At 42.1% G+C, this 23,960-nt stretch overlaps 1 protein-coding gene across 2 annotated transcripts in view; it reads left to right on the top strand.

The window, feature by feature from the left end:
- Positions 1-23,960, top strand: part of SAMD13 (sterile alpha motif domain containing 13) — a 58,452-nt gene that overhangs the window by 27,726 nt on the left and 6,766 nt on the right. For both annotated transcript variants that reach the window (XM_037060973.1, XM_037060976.1), the window contains exon 3: positions 13,569-13,680. In XM_037060973.1, coding sequence (XP_036916868.1) covers positions 13,569-13,680 — 112 coding nt within the window. The remainder of the gene's footprint in view (positions 1-13,568; positions 13,681-23,960) is intronic.

The raw sequence follows: 23,960 nt of genomic DNA, 5'->3' as shown, positions 1-23,960 counted from the left end.
TTTTGCCCATTGAGTATGATGTTGGCTGTAGGTCTTTCATATATGGCCTTTATTATATTGAGGAATGCTCCCTCTATTCCCATTTTTCTGAGTACCTTTATCATAAATGGGTGTTGTACCTTATCAAAAGCTTTTTCCACGTCTATTGATATGATCATGTGGTTTTTGTCTTTGCTTTTGTTTATGTGATGTATTACATTTACTGATTTATGAATATTGAACCATCCTTGCATCCCTGGGATGAATCCCACTTTGTCGTGGTGTATGATCTTTTTGATGTATTGTTGGATACAATTTGCCAATATTTTATTGAGGATTTTAGCATCTATGTTCATCAGTGATATTGGCCTGTAGTTTTCTTTCTTTGTTGTGTCTCTGTCTGGCTTTGGAATTAGGATGATGCTGGCTTCATAAAAAGAGTTGGGGAGTCTTCCCTCCTTTTAGATTTTTTGGAATAGTCTGTGAAGAATAGGGGTCAGCTCTTCCTTAAAAGCTTTGTAGAATTCTCCTGTGAAACCATATGGTCTAGGGCTTTTGTGCGATGGTAGTTTTTTGATTACTTCTTCAATTTCATCTGCTGCTATTGGCCTGTTCAGGTTTTCTGATTCTTTTTCATTGAGGTTTGGAAGATTATATTTTTCTAGAAATTTCCCCATTTCACCTCGGTTTTCAAATTTCTTGGCATATAATTCTGCATAGTAATTTCTTTCAATCCCTTCTATTTCTGTGATATCAGTTGTAATCTCTTCTCTTTCATTTCTGATTGTTTTTATTCGTGTCTTCTCTCTTCTTTTCTTGATGAGCCTACTTAAAGGTTTGTCTGTTTTGTTTATCTTTTCAAAAAACCAACTCCTGGATTCATTGGTCCTTAGAATTGTGCTTTTAATCTCTATATCATTTAATTCTGCTCTGATCTTGCTTATTTCCTTCCTTCTACTTGCTCTGGACTGTCTTTGTTGTTGTTCCTCGAGTTCTTGCAGGCATCGGGTTAGGTTGTTTGTTTGAAATGTTTCTCTCTTCTTTAGGTAAGTCTGTATTGCTATGAACTTCCCTCTCAGGACTGCCTTCACTGTGTCCCATATGTTTTGGGTTGTTGTGAGTTCATTTTCATTTGTTTCCAGATGCTTTTTGATTTCTTCCCTAATTTCAATCTTGACCCATTCGTTGTTTAATAGCCTACCATTCAGTCTCCATGCTTTTGGGTGTTTGGGTTTTTTCCTGTGAGGTTGGTTTTCAATTTCAGTCCCTTGTGATCAGAGAAAATGCTTGGTATGATTTCTATTTTCCTGAATTTTTTGAGACTCATTTTGTGTCCTATCATGTGGTCTATCTTTGAAAATATTCCATGTGCATTTGAAAAGAATGTGTATTTAGCTTCTTTAGGATGGAGAGCTCTATATATATCAATTAGGTCCATTTCATCTAGGGTGTCATTTAATGCTGCAATGTCTTTGTTGATATTCTGTTTGGAAGATTTGTCCATTTTAGACAGTGAGGTGTTAAAATTCCCTACTATAATTGTGTTGCTGTCAATATCTTTCTTGAGGTCCTCTAGGATTTTCTTTATATATTTGGGTGCTCCTATGTTGGGTGCATATATATTTATGATGTTAATGTCTTCTTGGTGGATTCTTCCCTTGAGTATTATGAAGTGACCTTCTGGGTCTCTCTTTATGGCCCCTTTTTTGAAGTCTAGTTTGTCTGATATGAGAATTGCTACCCTGGCTTTTTTTTCTTGACCATTTGCTTGGAAAATTTGTTTCCATCCTTTCACTTTTAGTCTGTGATGGTCTTTTGACCTGAGGTGGGTCTCTTGTAGGCAACATATGTGTGGGTCATGCTTTCTTATCCATTCAGCTATTCTATGTCTTTTAACTGGTGCATTTAATCCATTTACGTTTAAGGTTATTATTGAAAGGTCCTTATTCATTGCCATGTATGTACCTGTGTTCCTCTCCGTCTCTCCCTTTTCCTTCCTTTCCTTAAAGCAGCCCTTTTCGTAATTCCTGTAGAGCTGGTTTGGTGGAGGCGTATTCTTTTAGACTTCTTTTGTCTTGGAAGCTCTTTATTTGGCCTTCTATCTTGATTGAGAGCCCTGCTGGGTTGTAGGCCTCTGTTTCTCATTACTTGGAATATTCGTTGCCATTCTCTTCTTGCTTGGAATGTTTCCATTGAGAAGTCAGTAGCCAACCTTATTGGGACCCCCTTGTATGTTACTTCCTTTTTCTCCCTTGCTGCCTTTAGGATTCTCTCTTTGTCTTATAGTTTTGCCATCTTAATGATGATGTGTCTTGCAGTAGGCCTCTTTGGGTTCCACCTGATTGGGACTCTGCAATTCCTGAATCCGTGTGACTTTCTCACTCCTCAACTTAGGAAAATTTTCCGTTATTACTCTTTCAAGTAGTTTTTACATCCCTTGTTCTTCTTCTTTTCCTTCTGGTATTCCTATTATTTGGTTATTATTATGTTTCATATTGTCTTGCATTTCTCTTAAACTCTCCTCATTTCCTCTGATTCTCTTTTCCATTACTTGGTCCATCTGGGTGATTCTTTCTACCCTGTCTTCGATCTCGCTTATGTGGTCTTCCGCCTCATTGATCCTGCTGTTCATACTTTCTACTGTGTTCTTCAGTTCAGAAATTGTATTCTTCATCTCCTCTTGGCCTTTGCTGATGGTTTCTGTTTCCTTTTTCATGTTGGCATAGTTTGCAGAGAGCTCACTGTAGCTCCCCTGTAGTTTCTGGTAGCTCATTGTAAGCTCTTTGAATTTCCTGATAACCAGTGCTTTGAATTCACTATCTGATAGTTGCTTGCCTCTGTGTCATCTAACATTCTTTCTGAGATTTTTTCCTTTTCTTTCATTTGGGGATTGTTTCTTTGTCTTTCCATTGTTTGAATTGCTCTCCTTGTTGGCCTCAGCTTCTTAAATTGATCTGTTCTGGTTCCCTAGGTTTATGGGGTGAACTTCTGTGGTAGGATGCCTGTGAAATTCAGTGGTGCAGTCTCCTGTAGGTATCTTGGTGTTCTCCACTTCCACCTTCTCCTCTTGTTGGTTTCCAGCTGGTGAAGCCTTTTCTTCTGGTCTCACTAGCTGCAGCAGCCTGAGGGGCTATTAGTGTGGCCTTTCTCGCGTCTCGGTGAACCCAACTGGTCTCGCCAGTGCCCTCCCAAGATCCAGACTGGCACCGCTCTCCCGCGCCCCACTGAGAGCAGATTTTTCCCCAGGCTTCCCAGCCCTGGCCTGGCGTGAGGGCGCGCTCTCAGCCAGGCTTTCCTGGTCTCGCATACGCAGGCTTGGGTGTGGACCTTTCCCAGTGCTGTGGCTGAACAAACAGGGCAACTCACAATTCTTCCAAGCCGGCAACCATGGCCTGACTCCCGGGTTTTTCAGTCTGCGCCCGGCTGGGTAGGGAGGGAGCTGATAACTGGCGCTTTTCCAGGGGCCTGAGACTCGCAGGGTCTGTGGCAGACCAGGCTCTGACCCGCGCCACAGGAAATGCATGGGCAACTCTCAGTTCCCCAAACTGGCAACCGCAGCCTGACTCCTTGGGTTATCAGAACTCTCTGGTTTACTTCCAAATGCCCATTCCTCTCTCTGCCACTACAGGCAAACCGATCTCTCCTGGTGTTTTCCAATCTGCGCCCTGCCAGATAGGGAGGGTGCCGGTGACTAGTTCTCTCCCAGGGTTGTTGTTGCCCACCCTCAGCTCTCAGAGACCAGCGAGGCCCGACAAGGGCCCTGGCGTGGCCCAGCAGCCTCTACAGCCTCTGCGCTGTTCCCTCATACCTTGTTGATCTGCGGTGGTCTCCTCTCCTCAACCTCTGGTCATTCAGTGTCCAGTACACTTTCTGGAGTCCTGCCTTCCTATATGCTGTGTCCCTGTTGGCTATCCACTGTTCTCCTCCGCAGATCAGCCTGGTTTTTCTCCAGCACGTGGAGGGAAGCGAAATCCTTTGTCCTACTCCACCACCATCTTCCCCCTCCTCAACGTCCATTCTTGTTGTAGGAAATGGCAAGATTTCCTGTTTTATGACAGAATAGCATTCCAGTATATAGATACCATGTTTTCTTTATCACTTCATCCATTAGTAGACATGTCTTGGCCATTTTAGTGGACAGTTGTTTCCATATCTTGGATATTTTAAATAATGCTACAATAAACATGGAGACACCTACATCTTTTCAAGTTAATGTTTTTGTTTCCTTCAGATATGTAACTACCCAGAAGTGGAATTGTTGGATCACATAGTAGTTCTATTCTTAATTTTTTGAGGACCTTCAATACTATTAACATAGTGGCTGTACCAATGTACATTCCTACCAACAGTGGACAGGGGTTCTCCTTTTTCTCTACATCCTCACCAACACTTGTTATTACTTGTCTTTTTATGGTAGCCATTTTAACAGGTGTGAGGTGCTGACTCTTTGTGGTTTAGTTTTGCATTTTCCTGATGATTAGATGTTGAGTACCTTTTCATATATATGTTGGCCATCTGTGTATCTTCTTTAGAAATTGTCTGTTCAGTTCCTCTGTCCATTTCTAAATTGGATTGTTTGATTTTTTTTTGCTGTTGAGTTTACAAGTTCTTTATAGAGTTTGAATATTAACCCCTTATTAAATATGTGATTTGAAAATATTTTTTCATGTGGCAGATTGCCTTTTCATTTTGTTGATGAAATGTTTCCTTTGCAGAAGCTTTTTAGTTTGATGTAGGATGTAGTCGCACTTGTTTACTTGGGGTTTCATGGTATTTTTGCCTTTGCTTTTGGAGTCAGATCCAAAACAACCATCATCAATATCAAGAAGCTTATCGCTTATGTTTTCTTCTAGGAGTTTTATGATTTTAGGTCTTACGTTCAAATTTTTTATCCATTTTGAGTTATTTTTATATATGGTATAAGGTGGTTGTCCACTTTCATTATTTTCCATGTGGTTGTCAAGTTTTTCCCACCGTTTATTGACAACTGTTTTCTATTGTATATTCTTGGCTCCTTTGTCATAAATTAATTGACCATATGTAGACTAATAATGACTTAAGATAACCCTCTCTGAAGGCTGTTAACTGTATTAACTATTAAGCTAAGTATTAATTTAAATAAGTTATTATTTTTGCCCACATGAATTTGAGTATTAGGAGATGAATGGTAGAAATAAAATATTAGGGTCAAGTTAGAAATTATTATTGATATTGCTAAAATTTCAAAATTTTTACTTCAGTGTAGATTATAAAAGATTTTTTATATAACAATAATAATAATAATAACAATGACTACTATTACTTACCTCATTAAATCTGATACAATAACATTTACATGTATAGAAATGTACACAGTAGTCAGGTCTCCATTTGTAAGGGAAGCAGTCACATCTAGGGTTGGATGAATAACCTCATAGGTGGTTATTTGCGTGGAAGCCTTGCCTGGCTCCTTAAGGAAAGAGGAGAGGAATCTCACAGAAATAACTGTGTCTGGCCTTAGCTGTCATTCATTTACTCCTATTCTTGTCCTTTTGTGGTGTCACATGAATAATCAACAGTCCTTAGATGTGTGCTCTTTGAAAGCAATGAGGGGATTGTATCCAGTTTGCTGGGTAGTTCCTAGGTATTCTCTCCCCATCACAACCCCCTCACCTGTCCTGTCTACCGTTCCCAGACCCCACAACTACACTGCCTGCTCCACTTTACCTGAATGTAGTGAGTGATGGTTCCTGAGATGCTGTTTTTTCCAGGGAACAGCAGTGGGAACAGGGAGTGATCATGATGGTAAGATACCTGTACACTAAAGGCATAGAAAAAAATAAAACTCCTAAGACATTTACAGTGGCTAATACCTAATACTTCTTAACAGACAGCTAAGAAGGAAGAGGGGGAGGGGAGGAGGGAAGGAGATAGGGAGGAAATCAGGAAGGAAGGAAGGAAGGAAGGAAAGGGGAGAGGAGGTAAACAGAGCCACTAATTTAAACCTAAAAAATGACCTTTCCAACCAAGGATCTGATGTAATCCTTCTGCAGAATGTTTGGTGGGATAAGTTAGAGTGCTGTATTTCTTGAATACAGATATTGTACAGATACTATATGAGAGTTAATAGCAGTATGTAACTGGTACAGTTTTATTTCTCTTTGTGAAGCTAAAATTTGTTTCTTACTCTTTTATGGCTGTCTGTTCAAAAGAGTAAGACTGGTATACTGTGCATTAGTCAGCCTGGGCTGCCATAAAAAAATCCCATAGACTGGGTGGCTTAAACAACAGACATTTATTTCTCACAGTTCTGGAGGTTGAAGTGTTGAAGATCGGGATTTTGGCTGATTCGGCTTCTGGAAAAGGTTCTCCTTCTGGCTTGCACATGGCCACCTTCTCACTCCTCGATGCCCTCACACAGACTTTTATAGTCCGTGTTTGTAGATGGTTTATAGTCTCAGTGCTTGTAGATGGCTCTTACAAGACCACCAGGCCTATTGCATCAGTCCCCCCTCCCATATGTGCTCATCAAAGCCCTGTATCCAAATACAATCACATTGAGGGTTAGAGGTTCAGCATAGGAATTGAAGTGGGGGACACAATTGAGTCTTAGATAAATATTTGGTTATTCCCTTAAATTAAATGATCAATCGGGTTAACAATTGATTGTCTTTACTGTTTTGATTTATACCAGTATGCACATTGCAAATAACTGCCTAAAAGAAGTGTATTCTGCATCCTGGTTGGTGTGGCTCAGTGGATTGAGTGCTGGCCTGTGATCCAAAGGGTCACTGGTTTGATTTTCTGTCAGGGCACATGCCTGGGTCGTGGGCCAAGCTCCCAGTTAGGGGCACGTGAGAGGCAACTTGACGTTTTTCTCTCCCTCTCCTTCTCCCTCCCTTCCCCTCTCTCTAAAAATAAATAAATAAAATCTTTTAAAAAAGAAGTGTACATTTGAAAAGAGTAAAAGGAATAAAACTAGAGTCAGCTAAGCACACTATTACATTTTAAGCTTGAAAAGAACAGGAATTTCAATCCAAGCCAGCAGAATTCACAAGCATACATCATATATATCTATATAGTAGCAGGGGAATGTTATACAAGAAATTATATTGTATAAATTTTTATACAATAAATTGTAAATTATATAAATTTTATACAACAGCAAGGTTCTCTTATACAATAACCTTGAAGAGTTGCTGTTTTCTACATAATTTCTGGTGTGCTTTGTGTGATATTCCTACGGAAGGAAAACTGAGGAAGTCTAAGCAATGAAGCCACACCTAAGTCCCCTGGGATGGTACCACTGTACTGTGGCTCAGAGAGGGGAGGGGAAGGTCTTCAGGCCGTTTTTGTATAATTGTCTTTAGAATTCATGATTGGGATATGATATGTTCATATGTTTGTGTTTAGCAAATATCTTGGCGTGAATTGTATCCATAGTGAATAAAACCAGAAATTCGCCGAGTTCTCTTGAGAGGAGTGTCCTCATTTACACAGGTTCAGAGATGTTTATTTGTATGAAAAGTTAAGAACAGGTGAGAAAAGAGGCAATTTTAAGATTCTTTCTTTCTTTTCAGAAAGATTAGGTGGGGTGCTGGGGAGACATTCCCAGCAGACACACCTCGGGACAGAGTGCCGTGCCATTTCAGAGGAAAGCCATCAGCCTGGGGGGATTCCTGTTTGAGTGGAACGAAGTGATGCAGGAAGATGCCCCTCTGTTCCCGGGACCTGCTCCTGGTGTCGCTGCTGATTCGGGCCCCAGAGCCTCTCATCCACACACCTAGCATGGCCTGACTCGTGGTGGCAGCACGACTTTCATGTCTGTGCCCTTCTTCCTTCACCTATCTCCTCCTCCTGTTCCTTAACTGCTCTTTGGAATAAGGAAGGGAACATACATGATCCTCTTTATCCCACCGATAACTTGAGATTTTCTTCTTTGCTGGACTCTGAGTTTCTAGGCTCTTCAACTGCTTGACTTATAATAGAAAGGTTAAAGTTAATTAATGATTGGAATAAAATACTGACTGGGGATTTTCAGGAGGGGATACTGACCAGTACCTTTTAAAAACAAGTAGGGTGCTAATTCTGGAAGTTGAACAGACAGCGCTTTGAGTGGTACGACCAAAACCACGGCCATGGAAAGCCCAGGACTGTGTTCATTGAATTTCAGTACATACTTGGAATGGGTACAAAGGCCAGGAAGTCATGTCTGAGTCCAATCCCTGGATGCCAAGCTGAAGGATTTACAGAAGTCTTAAAGAATTATTTGCTTTTTCAGTGCTTTCATTGCTTGAGTGTGCTGCAGCTAAATGCAGTCAGTGTTTATTTATCTGAATATTAAAAAATGAAAAATGGCCTGTCAAAAACCACTGGATTTTTTTGGGGGGGCCTCCCTGCCTTGTAGCCAGATTCTTACTTTTTAGGATAAAGGGAGAGAGAGGAAAAAAATGAAGATAAAACTAAAACTTGCTCAGTTGCTTCATTCTTAGCTATGTCATAAGCAAAGAGATCATATTAATTTATTACAGTCAGGATGATACTACTTTTAGCCAAAGGCTGTTTTGAGACTGGGGCAAAGAGTAGATTAATTTGATTTTGAAAGTAAGTTATAAAGACCAGGGCAGTACAGAGTTAGAGTGCATTTCTGAGTGGAAACTTACATAGCATCGAGAATTATCTTTATAAAAAGAGTAATGTGATAAATATATCACCATAATGTATTAACCAGTGTCGAAAGTAACTTTTGCTCTGAACTTTAAAGCAGATATGCAATTAATGTGTATAATGGGATTTTGAATCACATATGGATTGCATTTATCCAGAGTTTCCTCTTGGTCTAATCATCCCTCAGAATCTATAATACCATAAGTACTGTAAAGTACACACATGCTAGATTCAGAGAAAGAGTTCCAGCTATTTTCCACAAGCCTTCACTGACATACAGAGGGAAATGGAGACTGTTTGCTGCCAGCACTTAAAACGATAATGTGCCAACGTGAAGACGCTCATTGTAAGGTCCCAGTCTGCATATATCTGCCAAATGGGTTATGTATTGCATTTCTGTTCCCATGATGATGTCTCTCGAGCTCTCTTTAAAAGTGAGGTGATTGTTTAATTGGGGATAATCATTTCCCTGTGTGAATTGTTCACGCATGGTATAATTTTTATCAATGCATGATGCACCTAACCATATGCACAGGGAGTAAAGGGTGACTAGGTTGAATGGAAGCACTAATTTAATTAAGTGGTGGGATAGCGGACAAGTTCTGCCTGGTTTCTTGCTAATTTTTAATAAGGTAAAATGCATATATGTTTTTTTAAAATTCCAAGCCTGGATATTGATTCATGAACTGATCATCTTTATACATTATGTTCTAAGAAGCATTTTGCTATGATAACAGTGAATAATAAATATTAAATGATAGTGGAACTTTTATATCTGCCATCTCATCTCATCAGCACAAAATTAACAGCCACAGTGGGGATCACCAGCTGGGCAGTGTTTTAAGCAGCACCATTTCAATTCCTTCTGGAATTTGACATGCACATGGTATAAAAAGGATTTGGAGAAAATGGTCCATTAAAAAGGGAATGGAGTGTCTCCGTTTGGCCACAAACAGCAGTCCTTGAGGAGAAGTATAGCTTTGCTAGTGGGGAAAAGTGACACTTAAATCCGTCCTCTGAAATGTTCTCATAATCTTGCCTGGCCCGGGTGCACTGGCCTCCCCAGCCCCAGCCGTCAGGTTGCCTTGGATCATCTCCATCTCTCCCCTCAAGACTGTGCTGAAACCACCAGGAGGGCCCGGTGAAACGATCCATCGTGCTTTAGCCTAAACAACCTGCGAGTGACAGTGTGTGCCTGCATGTACCTGCCTCTGCCAGCCATCCTCTCTCAGGCCAAATTTAGGGTGTGTTTGGAGCAATGGACGTCTTTCAAAATTGCCACGGAAAATCTTTAAGTGTCCTAGTCAGGCAGAGTTGTACGGGCCCTCCAGCACATGCGTCCTCACTCCCACTTGTTCCCCCTCAGTGCCAGTGCGACGAAGTTCACTGTTCACGTGTCTGCTCCCCTTACCAGAGTGCCAGCTTCTTGAGGGCAGCAGGACCCGCCCACGCTTTCCGAGCTCTGTAACCTTGCATCCACCACCGTCCTGAGAAGACAGTAGCCTTTTAGTCAATGTTGGTTTTATCAGTGAGTAGAAAGCATATATTTGGAGGCAAATATGTATGGAATCCATTCTTGGCTTATCTACATTACTATGTAATTTTGGGTGAGTATCTTAACCTTTCTGAGCCTTAGTTTCCTAAAAACCGATACAGTAGCCAGTTCACAAGTACATAGCTGGGAGGCTGCAGATAAGTCATGTGTGAAAAGTATATTGTAGACCCTAAGAACTTTCTGGTTGTTAGTCCATTAATGTAACAGATTTTTTTCTGTATTGATTCTGCATCATCAGACCTGTGCTAGGTGCTGGGGAGATGAGGATGGACGGGTAGGTTTCTCCTCACAGGATGAGAGTAGTCTAACGATGTGATTTTTCTTCCCATTATTTTTGCGGGGGAGGGAACTATGAGGGTTAAACTTGGGTGGATCACTTACTAAATGCATCGACTGGTGTCTTCTGTGTAAACCCCTCACCTAAGAATGAGAGAGCACCTAGTTGCCTGTCACTCCTGTTCTTCATATGGCACTGCCAGCGGTTTTCCCGGGTTCTTGTTCTCCACTCTTTTGCTAGTACTAAAGAATGTTTCAGAACTATGGATGGGATGATGTCATACCCCAGCATAATAAGAATCAGGAAAGCCTCCCACCCTAAAATTAGAATGTAGCATACTTTGCTGTTGCAATTAGATAACTGTTCTTTATGAGGAAAGGCAGCTAATTGAAGCCATCCATGGGGAGAGTGAATTCAGATGTTTTCTGGGGAACTTAAAAGTGCATCCGAAGGCACTCTGTGCCCACTGCTAGAAGTGAGCTGATTAGAAACTTGAAAGGTTCATTAGAACAACGAACTCCTTTCTGAACATTCGCCAAGCCCACCTTAAGCAAGAGAGAGAAGGAAAATGGTACCCTAAAGAGAGTCCCCAGTGTCAGCTCATGTTGCTTATGTTAATGGGATGGTAGAAAAATCCCAGCTTGTGGGTAATTTTTTTAAGCCCATGTAGCTTTGATATTAATATATATCATTATGTTTGACAGTGTTTTTCCCGTGTACATTGCCTGTTGAGTGGTAAGAAGGTATGAGTCCATAGGTGTGTGCATGTATGTACACATATGAGCATGCATGTCCACCAGTGTGCATGTACATGGGCGTGCATTGGTTATAGATTCACAACCCCTAAACCCCAAATAGAAAACACATCTAACTAGGAAGCATTCACTCTAAATGTTTTTAAAAGAAGTGCTGTGTTGATAAACCATTGATCACACCTGCATCATTCGTGACTCCCTCTTCTTTAGTTAGGACAGAAGTGTGTATTTTTACACCGAATATTTTAAGTTCCTAATATGAGCAAAAGATTGTGCTGGGAGGGCGGCAGGAGTACAGCTTGACCCCGGACTTCTGGATGTTTGAAGACTTTCAGGAATCCCCAACGTCTACGCAATATCATTTCCATTAAAAGTAACATGAATCTTTTCACTAAATGTCGAACCTCCCCAAGCTCAGTTGTAGGCCCAGCTTGCTCCTCATCCTCTCCAAGGTTTCAACTACCATCTAAATGCTTTCAGCACCCAGGTGTGTACCTCTAGCCCAGTCATCTGCTTTGACCTCCAGAGTTATGTCCCATGTTAAATCTCTACTTGACTATTGGTGGTACCCCAAATTCATCATGTCCAACTAGCCAGGAGTGTCATCTAAGTGAATTAATCATTTATGTAGTTCCATGTCCCTCATGCTAAATTTCTGGTGCACCACTTTAGTCATGCTGATTTTATTGGTTAAATCCCTCTTAAATTCATACACTTCTCTCCTTTTCCATAGTCACTGCTGTAGTCCTGGTCACCATGATTTCCTGACTGGATGGCTCAACTAGACCTCTCACTAGCACTCCTTCTTCCCTCTGGCTCCTCTCCAGTGCTCTTTCAATGTGACTCTGATCAGGTCTCCCGCTTTGCGTGGGGTCATTCAGCAGGGCCCCATAGTTTGCACACAGAAACCCAGAGTCCTCAGTGTGGCCTCCAAGAGCAGCATGGCTCCCTTGGTAGTGTATCTTCCTGCCAAAGGGCCTGGAATAATCTTCTTTTGACTTTTTTATCTGCTTAACTTTTGGCTGCCTTCTAGACCTTATCTCAAAGGAAACTTCCACAGAAAAGCCCACTGTCACCCCTTAAACTGTCCATTGCACTTACCACGACGTGCAGCTGTACACTTGGTTGTGTGCTTCCTGACCAGTGTCTCACCACAGGACTGAAGGCCCACAGGCTCAAGCGCCATGTGTTCCTAGCTGGAGAGCTAACAGGAGCTTTGTACTGAAGGATTTTTTAAGCCAAGTTAGGCTATTTGGAATTTACCTTAAAAGCAGTGGGAAGTCTCTGGAGGATTTTTAAGCATGAGAACAGTGTGATTGGATTCTCACTTTGGAAGAATCATCTTGGATGAGGTACAGAGGAATCCAGACAAATGCTCCCAAAACAGAAATGAGAGAGTCACAGTAGTGGCAGGTCCCCGCCAGTCTTTCTCTAGTCCACCTCTGTCCCTCCTCTCTGAATCCAGTCCAACAGGCTACCCACCGACCTTCACAGGCAGGTGCTTGATCATATCTAGTCACTTGAACGTTGATTGAGTTCCTAACCATGTGCTTGACACTAGGAACAATAAAGTGAGAAATGGTCCAGGTCCACAAGTGTATCGCCAGTCCATGTCTCTCGCTCTGGTGGGAGAAATTGTTCCATGAGCAGAGAGCGTAATCCTGCATGGAAGTGCCACAGTGGGAGTTTGAGTGGCGTTCTCCAATGGACAGAGGTTATAACTAAAACAATTCCCTGGTAGAGCAAGAAAATGCCTCACAGAGGAGAAAGCACTTGAACTAGGATAAACTAGGTAGGAATGGTGGATTTTGTCAGGTAGAAACATATGGGAAGGGCATTGTAAGTGGCTGGAAAATCACAGTCAAAGGCCCAGAGCTGTAAAAGGGTGTGGCAGACTGGGGAGTGGCATTAGCTCTGCTGTCTCACAGCTGCAGAGAGGATGTGTGGGAGCGGGGATGAGGAGGGTAGTAGGAGATGGAAAAAGAGAGGTATGTTGAGGCTGTTTTGTAAAGGGCCCAGTGTTCTGGACTCAGGAGAATCATACTGTAGGCTGCCAGAAATCACTGGACCACTCTAAGTATCTCTGGATTACAATATAGCACATGAAGAAATACTTTGCATTGAAGGCCTAATGATTTATTAGGAAAGCAGTGACTGAACCAGTGAAACTAATGATGTTCTGAATCCCAGAAACTGAGGAATGACTAAGGTCCTGAGGGGCGACCTGGGCCTCTAGGGACGAGAGGACCACAGTTCCCTCGGGCTGGCCTGGGCCTGCACTGGGAGCCTGCATCCTGGGCCTGGCTGCACGTTGGCATGCTCTGCCGTGACAACAGTCTGGGTTTGTGTTTTGCAGTTCGGTGGAGAATGGGAGACCACCCGATCCTGCAGACTGGGCTGTAATGGACGTCGTCAATTATTTCCGAACAGCGGGATTTGAGGAGCAAGCTAGTGCTTTTCAGGAACAGGTAACTGAGTCTAGAGAAACACGTGATGAACACGGTGACTCACCTCCCTTCCCCACAGAGGCAGGAGGGAATGAGGAGGAAGAGGGCCAGGGAGCAGTGAGGGATCAGTGAGGCTCTCTGCATGTCCTTCATTCCAGGTCTTATTCGTATCAAGCCCCAAGATACAGAGGAGGGTGGGGAATGGAAGAAGAAAAGTGACAAGCTAATGATTCCTTCCTGCAAGAGGAAAACCCAGGCCCTAAAACACAGTCACAGCTGCAGAGAGAAGGGCTAAAGCCCATTTGCAGCTGCAAATTCTGAGAGACCAACAGCCCCACCTTCAACATAAACACACAAGAAAGCAGAAAACAAAAAGAATGAAAACGGAGGGACTAATCTGACTTAGAGACAAGCAGCCTTGTCTACTACTGGCCTTTGCCCCAGCTGAGTTAATGGCCTCCTCCAGGTTGCTTTCTGAGTGCTTAGCAAAGTAGAGTGCTAAGGGCACAGGATTTACTTAAATCCCGGTTCTTCTAACACTGTATAACCCAGCCAAGTTACTACATTTCTCCAAGTCTTGGTTTGACATCTGTAACATGAAGCTATCAATGCCTCACTCGATTGGGTGGTATTGTAAGGATTCAAAGATAGTATACGCACAGTGCCCGCGATAGTCCTGGCACAATGCTGATGCTCCCCAAATGTTAATTCCCTTCCCTTAGGTATACGGTTAGCATTGGAAGGAGGGAGGGAAAAGCAGGGGGTATCTTTCAACTGTCTGGGTGACTCCTGGCCCCGTTTTTTCAGGCTGGGTCTTATCAATAGGGATGGTGCTTGAGGTGCTTTGACCATGAAGAAGCAAATTGGGGAAGCATATGGTGGTCCACACCAGACTAGCTCTGTATGAAAACATGGAGTTCCTATCTCTCCATCAATAAAGGCTGCCATCTTCCTAGCATTAAATCTAATATTATAATTGAAGACATTGTGAACTGAAAAATATATCAGGCTGCTTCTTCCACATCCTGTTAGCCTGCTCTTATTCTCTCCAGCTGGGTTTGGATAGTTGGACTTTTCTAATATCATATATGCCAACCTCTAGATTTCCTTCAACTAATGTTTCTTTCAAAGCCGATCCCTGTATATTTTTTGTTAGTTTGGAACATTTGGTAAAATAACAGCTTAAATCACTTCACACCCACCAGAATAACTGAAATTAGAGAGATCGATAAACTCAAATACTGGTGAGGATGTGGAGCAACCACACTCTGTTACGTCGTTGGTGGGAGTGTAACATAAACATTGATACATCTACCCCGTGATCCAGTAATTTCATTCCTGAGTGTTTACCAAAGGGAAATGAAAACATATGTCCACAGAACATTTGTACAAAATCGTTCTTAGTAGCTTTATTCATAATAGTCTAAAACCAGAAGCCTAAGTGTCCATTAAGAAGACAATGAATATACAAACTGTGGTATAGTCACACAATGGAATACTACCCAGTAAAAAAAAGGGATGAACTACTGATGAATGTAACAGTCTGGGTGAGTCTCAAACATTGTGCTGAGTGAGAGAAGCCTTACACAAAACACTTCACACTAAAGGTTCCTGTCTCAGTCCTTTTGTGATGCTATAACAAAAATACCACTAATGGGGTGGCTTATAAACAAGTATTTCTCACAGTTCTGGAGACTAGGAAGTCCAGGATGTAGGCAGCTGCAGATTTCATGTCTGACAAATGCTTTGCTATGTTCTCAAATGGAGGAAGAGGCTCTCAAATGAGAGAGCTCTCTGGGGCCTCTTATATAAGGACACTAACCCCATTCAGGAGGACTCTGCTTTCATGACCTAATTAGCTCTCAGAGGCCTCACCTATTCATAGCATTACTAATACCCCTACTATGGCTTGGGGCTAGGTTTTAACATATGAGTCTGGAGGGGCACAAACCCTCCCAGGTTAGCAGTTCCATTCAGATAAAGGTTGAGAACAGGAAAGTGTGTCAGTGGTAGGAAAAATCGGACCAGTGGTCACCTCTGGGTGGATGGGAGAGGAGAATGACAGGGATGGAGCATGAGAGGACTTTCTGATGATGATAATGTCTGTGTCTTGATAAGACTTGGGGTTATAAGTGTGTGCGTTGGTCACTGCCTGTGCACAAGTATATGCAAATGACTCAGATTTGTGCATTGCATAAAACCTATACGTTTTACCTCAAAAGGAAAAGAATTATGAAAATAATTAAACAATTAATGATATACAAACTGAAGTATTTAGTTTAAAATTTGTTGATGTATAAAACTGAAATGCATCAATATATGGACTCATAATTAGAGGGATGAGTAGATGGATAGACATGATAAAGTACAAGAAGAAAATGTTAATCATAGAACCTAAGTGTTGAGAATATGGGTGTTCATTATAATATTCATGCAACTTTATGTTTGAAATTTTTCATAATAAAATTGTAGGGAAAATAGCTCAGGTTGGAAACTAGAAGGTTGATCAACTGGAACATATTTGATTTTGGTTTGTAATGGTACAAGGTTCATTTGTATCATTGCAGTTGAGTACTGCACCTCTGAATTTGAACAATATTGTGAAAGGTTAACAAAAAAAAAAAAAACGGACTTGGCTAAAAGGTCTCTTGGCTGGATTCCCAGCTGCCCGAAGTATTTTTCAGAGTGAGCTTCTGTGCAGACTCCTGAGGCATAGGTCCCAGGTTGGGGTCGGGGCTGTTCTTTGGGCCTTCTGGACTCTGCGCAGAATTCAACTTAGGATCTCAGAAATGGAACTGGCCAGTTCTGAGCTTGGCCCAGGAGCAGGCCCTTTCCACCACAAATGGCATCACTCTGGCACTAGAGACACTTTGAGGCCTTCGGGAGACACCAAAGGGAACAAATTTTCCCAAAGCATTTCATTCGGAAGTCCTTCAAGGGGTAGAGGGAAAGGAACATCATCTTGCTACTGTGTTGAACCCACCAACTCAGGGCCAAGGAAAGAATCCCTAGGGGACTAGAGTTTCTCAAGCATGGTCCAGAAACTGGCATTTCATTCTCATGGGAGGGCGGCTGGGCTGGGGAAATAGTCTGCCTTGAATTAGTCTTTAGAAGTGATGCAAATCTTCCTCCTGCTGTGAAATTATCATTGTCTTTCCTCTGCCCATTAAAGGAGGGTGAGGAGGGAGTTATGGACAGGCTCCAGCTGGTAAGACAAGTAGCTGCTGTGATTTTTAGGGGGACTGGAGATTAGGATATCTACCATGTTAACCTCCCTCTTCCACCGTGGTTCAGAGGCCTTTAGTGTTTCACCTCCAAGGATCTTCCTGGCAATGGACTTCAAGCAGTCAGCGGTCACTTACCAAGTTTGCCCCCAGCCCAAAACGCATGACCTTCCCAGGTATATTCTAGGTCACAGCAGGCACATCCTTTGATCTCCTCAGGGAAGGCTTTGTTCTGCCTTTAAATGTAAGCACGTAGGGATGGAGAGCATCCCCTAAACCACCTTAGAAAAGGAAAAGTCCAGAAAGGGTAGCAGTTGCCAGTGATGTGGGGAACTGTTTCATGCTATATCTTATGGACTGTTTGTGTCCCCCCAAAAGGTATGTGTTGACACCCTGACTCCCAAGGTGATGGTAGTAAGAAGTGGGGCTTTTGAGAGAGAACTAGATTTAGATGAGGTCATGAGCATGGAACCAGAGAGCTCTTTCTCTCTCTACGATGTGAGTGTACAGCAAGATGGCAGCTATGTGCAAGCCAGGAAGAGGGTCCTCAGTGAGAATCAAACCATGTTGCCATTGTGATATTGAACTTCCAGTCTCCAGAACTGTGAGAAATACATTTCTGCTGTTTAAGTCATCCAGTCTATGGTAGCTTGCCACAGCAGCCTGAGCTGAGTAGGATGCTGACACGGGTGCCAGATGTGCCTGCCCACACAGGGGCTACTTTCAGGAGAGTGTCTGTGGTCTCCCAGTACATATCTGAATATTAGGTCGCTGTAGCAACCAGACTGGGATGTGGCTTTCTAGCAGCATGCTCCCTTGGAAGCTCTCAGGCCGCTGAGCAACATTCATCCAAAGGGCAGGAATAGTGTCCCATGTTCCTGTGGTACAGAGTGGCACCCAGATTATGCTAGTGATCTTGGTGTAACCTCCTTTTCTCCATGCGGGTGAACTGCCACATGACAATTATCTCCATTAAATTTCCCTCTGGTTCAGTTATTTCCATTAAGTTTTCTTCTGGCAAACCTTTTCTGAGCTTCTTGTGTGAGCTGAAGCTACAGGCCAAAAAAAAAACGGTCAAAGGGAAGGCCCCTACACAGCCCCCTGCCTACACCCTGCCAATAATTTAATATTAATAGTGTGTGTGTGTGTGTGTGTTGGGTTGTGTTGGGTTCTGGTCAGTCTCCTTTTACAATCAGTGATATCAGTCTCCCTCAGGGTGGCTTGTGGTTTGTATCATCGAGGGAGTCGGGCCCCTGGCCACATTCACACTGTGCTCCAGAGCGTTCCCTGGCCCATAAGAGCAGGAGCCAGGGGGAGCCGTTCCTACACAAGGCAGTGATTCCAGCACTGTTGGTGCTACCTCTCTTTCCCAGAGACATCATGGTGCAGTGGCAATTTTCCTAAGTGTTTTCCAGCAGACAGACTTGTTAGGCTGTGGTGAAGGGTGTGAGTGAGAGTCAGGACTCCTGGTTTCTTTTCTCTTAAATTGGCACATCGTCACTGGACAGTCCTGGACAGTTTGCCTTTCTAGGACTCAGATTGCTGTAGTGAATGTGGACTTAAGCAAGCATAGTATTACGCAGACTCCTGCTTTAATAGTCAGATGTTATTTTAGAACTTGCCCTCATGAAGTATGCTTTCAATGCACAGCATAGGGTGCAAAACCACTTCAGGCATTGTATATACACAGTTGAAGTTTCATGACTAGCTGATAAAAAAATTGGAACTTGCCCATGGATACAGGTTGCCTGGGTTTCAAGAGTCAAAATACTTCAGAAATTTTACTTTTCTAAGAGCTTTAGTTTTTAAGAGGGAACCTTTTGACTAAGTGCGTTCAGAAACATCACCATCTTCCTCACACTGAACATTAAGGATCAGGTCATTTTTGTCAAACTCAGAAGGCTAAATGAGCACCATTCTGCAGTGTGAGGCCATCCCTACTGACCGTGGCTGGTGAAGGCATTCCGGCAGTGCAGTGTGGCAATGTCACCACTTGAACTGGACCCTAACTGCAAGTCACAAAGACAGTTCTGCTCATTTGCAGTAAAGTCACTTCATTTCTGTCTGTATCTGTCTGACTCACACACTTATAATATATATACTGAATACGTACTCTGAAGAAGATGGAAGATAGAGATCTGCCATTAAATCAGTGTCATATAATCTACATTGTTCAGATTCCTCAAACTTATAAGTGAATGACATCAGTGATTCTGTTTTTAGAACATATGTATCACTGAGATAATTTTTAATTAGAGAGAGTATCATGACAAAATCATATGCAACTCAGGGCTGGGAATATAAGACAGAAAACTGTACTTGAACAAGAATTAAATTAAAATTAAAATTTAAAAAAATCATATGCAATTCAAGGTGTCAGATTAATTTTACTCTTTTATCTCCTTATTTTCCCCAAACCACATGAATAAGAACAGAATTTTACTCTGAAATGCCCAACTGGTTGTTTAAGTCATTCATTTGAAATGCAGAAATTGGCATTTCTTTTCAGGTTGTTTTTTGCTAAATTTTGATATGTTTCCGAGGCCACTGACTTAATCGGTATAAGTGAAAATTCTTTCTGCCATAGAGTGCCGAGTAGCACTAACCAGCCTTCTCGCCCAGAGCAGTCGAGCAGGGAGGCCCGTTGGAGCCACCCCAAGCACGCATTCCAAATCGTGGCCAGATGGGTTTCGACTGTGCTGATTTTAAATGGATAATTCCTAATAAGACCCAGGAGAAATCTAGGCTGTAGGGGATCTAAAGCTTATACAGTTCTAACGGACCGCCTCGAAGGGAAAAACTACAAAATTGCAGAGGCAAAACTTGCACTTCATTAGCTTCATGGTAAATCCAGCTCTGAATGAGACTGGCTGAAACCCCACAAATTGGAAATAGCTTTTATTACTTTATCAGCATTTCGTAGTACTAAGTACTGAAAATATTCAAGGTGTTTTGATACTTGATATTTCTTAACAATTGAATGCTTCTGAAATGCTTAAAATATAACGTATAGTGAACAGGGGAAATAGCATCTTAACTCTGCTGATATGTCCTTTCAGCCCATAAAAATTTAGAAGATAGTTAAAAAGCAAACGGATGATGCTAGCAATATGAAAATGGCCAAGAGAATTGAAAGCAAAACTGATAAGGAAAGAAACTTTTGAATTTTTTGTTGAAATAGATTTCCATAAACCAAAAATCCTAAAAAGCTATTTAAATCATTCATTTGAAATTAGAACAGTTTTAAGACATTATAAGATAGACAAGTGTGTGGTGCTTCTTTGGCTTATCCACATTAGTTGTTATAGCTTTTACTAGCATTCATTAAAATATAAGACTGTCCTAGTAAATAATGCTCATTGTTACAAGTACTCTTTTAGTTTGGCAAAGTCACCAGAACCCATTATAAGTGCGAGAACCATTTGAAGGATGCACAGAGGATTTCGGGCAGAGGGAGGATCAAACCCCAAGGCATGGGGACGTGAAATGACGTGGTTTATCCTGTGAACTCCAAGTACCTGGGAGTAAGACAAGGGGTCCAGGGAACAGCAAGGGATTGGACTGAGAGGTAAATAGGGATGTAGGTGACAGTCTTGTTTGCTTGGCAGAAGAGGACATTACCTGACAAGCACTAAGAAATGACTGAAGGGTAGTAAGTAGGCGGTGCCATGATGAGATTCGTGTTCTTGAAAGATCAGTCCAGTGGCGGCGTGGAGAGTGGCTTGGAGGACAGGAGACCAGAGGTGAGAAAGCTGCTATAATGATCCCATTGGCGATGGAAAGTAAGAGATGGGTTGGAGAGTCTAGGAGGACGGTCAAAAAAATTTACTGGATCGTTAACAGAAGATTGTAGATTTGTCCCATTCTGGTTCTCTGATGTGTAGCCCCAGGACTGAGCTCAGTGCTCTCGGATGGGAGATGGTGAAAGCTTGGGTGACTGCCAGGTTTCCAGGTGTGCTGGTTGTAAGTACCACCATTAACCAGGATGTTTGTGGGAGGTAGCTTTAAAGAGCTGCAATGAGCACCGTTTAGGGCACGTTAACTTTGAGGGCCTATAGGTCATGGCAGTGGGGTATATCTAGTACACAGCTCAGGGGACAAATGAGCCCTAGAAACAGAGGATGTGAGAGTCATCAGCACTCACAGGAAGAGTAAGAATGAGAGAGACATTTAGAAGGAGATCTTAGAAAAAGGCCAAGGACAGCACCGTGGGGAACATCAAAGTTTTAATTGTTAGGAGGAAAAAAGGCAACCAGTAAAAGCAACTCAGAAAGAATACTCAGGGAAGTGGGGAAGAGAACCAGTAATGAGAGGTTGTGTAGAAACTCATAAAGGGAAGAGTTTCAGGGAAAATGCAATTATTAACAAGACCAAATACTGCAAAAAGGTGACGCCCAGAGACATCTGTGCATACCAGTGGAGTTTCAGTTGAGCTGGGAGGAGGAAAATGGATGACCCTTTCCTCCACGGTGAGGAGTGAATGGGAGACAGGCAAGTGGAGGGAGAATCAGTACCTACAGGGGCACGTGGACATGAGGGCTCTTTCCTCCTGAGAGAGGAGACACTTAAACTTACATGTGGGAAAGTAACCAAAAGAATTAGATAAGTTAAAATTGAATGAAACTGAGGACAGTTAAATGAAGCAAACTCCCTCAGGATAAGGAAAGGGATGAGACCAAAAGAGTGTGGAGAGGTAAGGATATGGAGAACTTGAAACCCTCATGCACTGCTGGTGGGAATACAAGTGGTGCAACTGCTGTAGAGAACAGTGTGGCAGTTCTTCAAAAAGTTAAGCATAGAATTACCATGTAACCCAGCAATTCTGCACAAAAGAACTGAAAAGAGGTACTCAAACAGACACATGTACACAGTCTTTATTGCAGCATTAATAACAATAACCAGGTGATGGAAACAACCCAAAAGTCCACAAACAGATGAATGGATGAAGAAAATATGGTATATACAGAGAATGGAGTACTACTCGCTTATAAAAAGGGATGAACTTCTGGCACACACTGCAACGTGAATGAACCTTGGAAGCATGCTGAGTGAAATAAGCCAGTCAAGTAATATATGATTCCATTTATATGAAATACCTACAACAGGCAAATTCATAGAGGCACAAAATAGATTAGAGGTTATCAAGGGCTAGGAGGGGAGTTATTGCTTAATGGAGTTTCTGTTTGAAGTGATGGAAGAGCTTAAAAAAATTGNCAATAACCAGGTGATGGAAACAACCCAAAAGTCCACAAACAGATGAATGGATGAAGAAAATATGGTATATACAGAGAATGGAGTACTACTCGCTTATAAAAAGGGATGAACTTCTGGCACACACTGCAACGTGAATGAACCTTGGAAGCATGCTGAGTGAAATAAGCCAGTCAAGTAATATATGATTCCATTTATATGAAATACAACAGGCAAATTCATAGAGGCACAAAATAGATTAGAGGTTATCAAGGGCTAGGAGGGGAGTTATTGCTTAATGGAGTTTCTGCTTGAAGTGATGGAAGAGCTTAAAAAAATTGGCAGTGGTGATGATTGTATAACGTTGTGGATGCAATTAATGCTACTGAATTGTACACAAAAAAATAGTTTAAGTGGCCTAATTTGTGTTGTATATATTTTCCCATAATAAAATGTAATGTCAGCCATAATATACATGGTGATTCAATTTGATCAATAAATTAAAAATTCAACTATTTTATATTTTTTCACAAAAAGAATATGAAGGGATTAATTCTGAGCAAGACAGGGCCATCTTCCTCTGTCCTTCTAATGCTCTGGGTGAGGAGGTACACAGATACAGGGAAGATTCCCTCTGTCCTCGGGACATTAACAGAGTTCCTGACAGTCTCTGTTTCCTTCACTAATCAAGAGATAAACTCCACTGCCTAGAGTGGACTGGGTGGGTATAACTTTAATAAGGAACTCAGAGAGAGCAAGTGAAGGTTAAGAATGGCCACCAAGGGAAATGGAAGAAGTAGCTGACCAAGGGTAAACAAGAGAACTGTTCAAGTATTCTGCTGACCCAGCGGATGCTGGTACACTGCTCAAGTATGTTGTTTCATCTTCACGGCTTCTCGACTTTCTCTCCCGGCTGCACCATGTACAGGAGTCAGAAAAGCTGGGTGCCCTGCATGCGGTGTTTGTGATGTGGGCACATGGAGGGCTCATGGCCTGAGAGGGCCGACCAGTGGGCACACACTTGGCACGGAAGAGGAGCCTAAGGGCACTCGTGACCCTAGAGAAAGTGGAGTTGAAATGAAAAGTGGGTGTAATGAGAGTGAGGTGTGAGAGAGAGAGAGTAGATCCTGAACTTCCAGTGTTGCGGAGGTGAGTGTCTTCGGGTTGATGACATCAGAGTTAGGCTCTAAAAGTGAAGGTGATGTTGTGGAAGTGGTTGGTGTATTAGAGTAAACTAACTGCCATCACAAGTAGATGAAAATGTGTGTAATGACTTGATTACAGTAGAGGGTTATTTCTTGATTATATGAATAATCCAAGTTTGGTCAATGGGGTGTCTGTTTCATAGTAATTCAAGGACCCTGGGTGGAGGTTCTGTCATCTTCAATCAGAAGCTTTCAAGGTCATCTGGGTATTGACATCCAGTTTCATGTAAGGGTGGGGAGCAAGGAGGAATCAGTCCATGTAGGTGGTTTTATTGGCCAGACCTGAAAGAGGTGCACATCAATCCCTTCATATGTCATTGGCCAGAACGCAGTCACATGGCCGTGCCCAATTGCAAAAAAGTCTGTGAAATGTGTAGTTGTGTGGCCTAGAAAAAAGAGCAACCAACAGCCCTTGCTATAATTGAGCTTTAAAGCCATTTTAAAAGCATTTGCTGTTGTGATAGTTGCTACTTAGTTTTGTTAAGTCCAGAGAGAAATTTCAAAAGGCTAACTTTTAAAAAAAATCAACTGAAATGAAGAAGCTTTATCTGACCATACATGGGAAGAATTCGTTTCTAATTCTATTCTTTAAACCTACTCCTTTTTTAAATCTAGGCAAACATCTCTATAACCCAGTTTCCTCATTTGGTGAACTGACTGTCATACTTTTTCCTTCATCAGA

This window comes from Sturnira hondurensis, unplaced genomic scaffold (assembly GCF_014824575.4).
Source record: "Sturnira hondurensis isolate 20B ecotype Veracruz unplaced genomic scaffold, ASM1482457v3 Scaffold0013063, whole genome shotgun sequence".
Taxonomy (NCBI): Eukaryota; Metazoa; Chordata; class Mammalia; order Chiroptera; family Phyllostomidae; genus Sturnira; species Sturnira hondurensis.
This window is presented reverse-complemented; position numbering and strand designations above follow the sequence as displayed.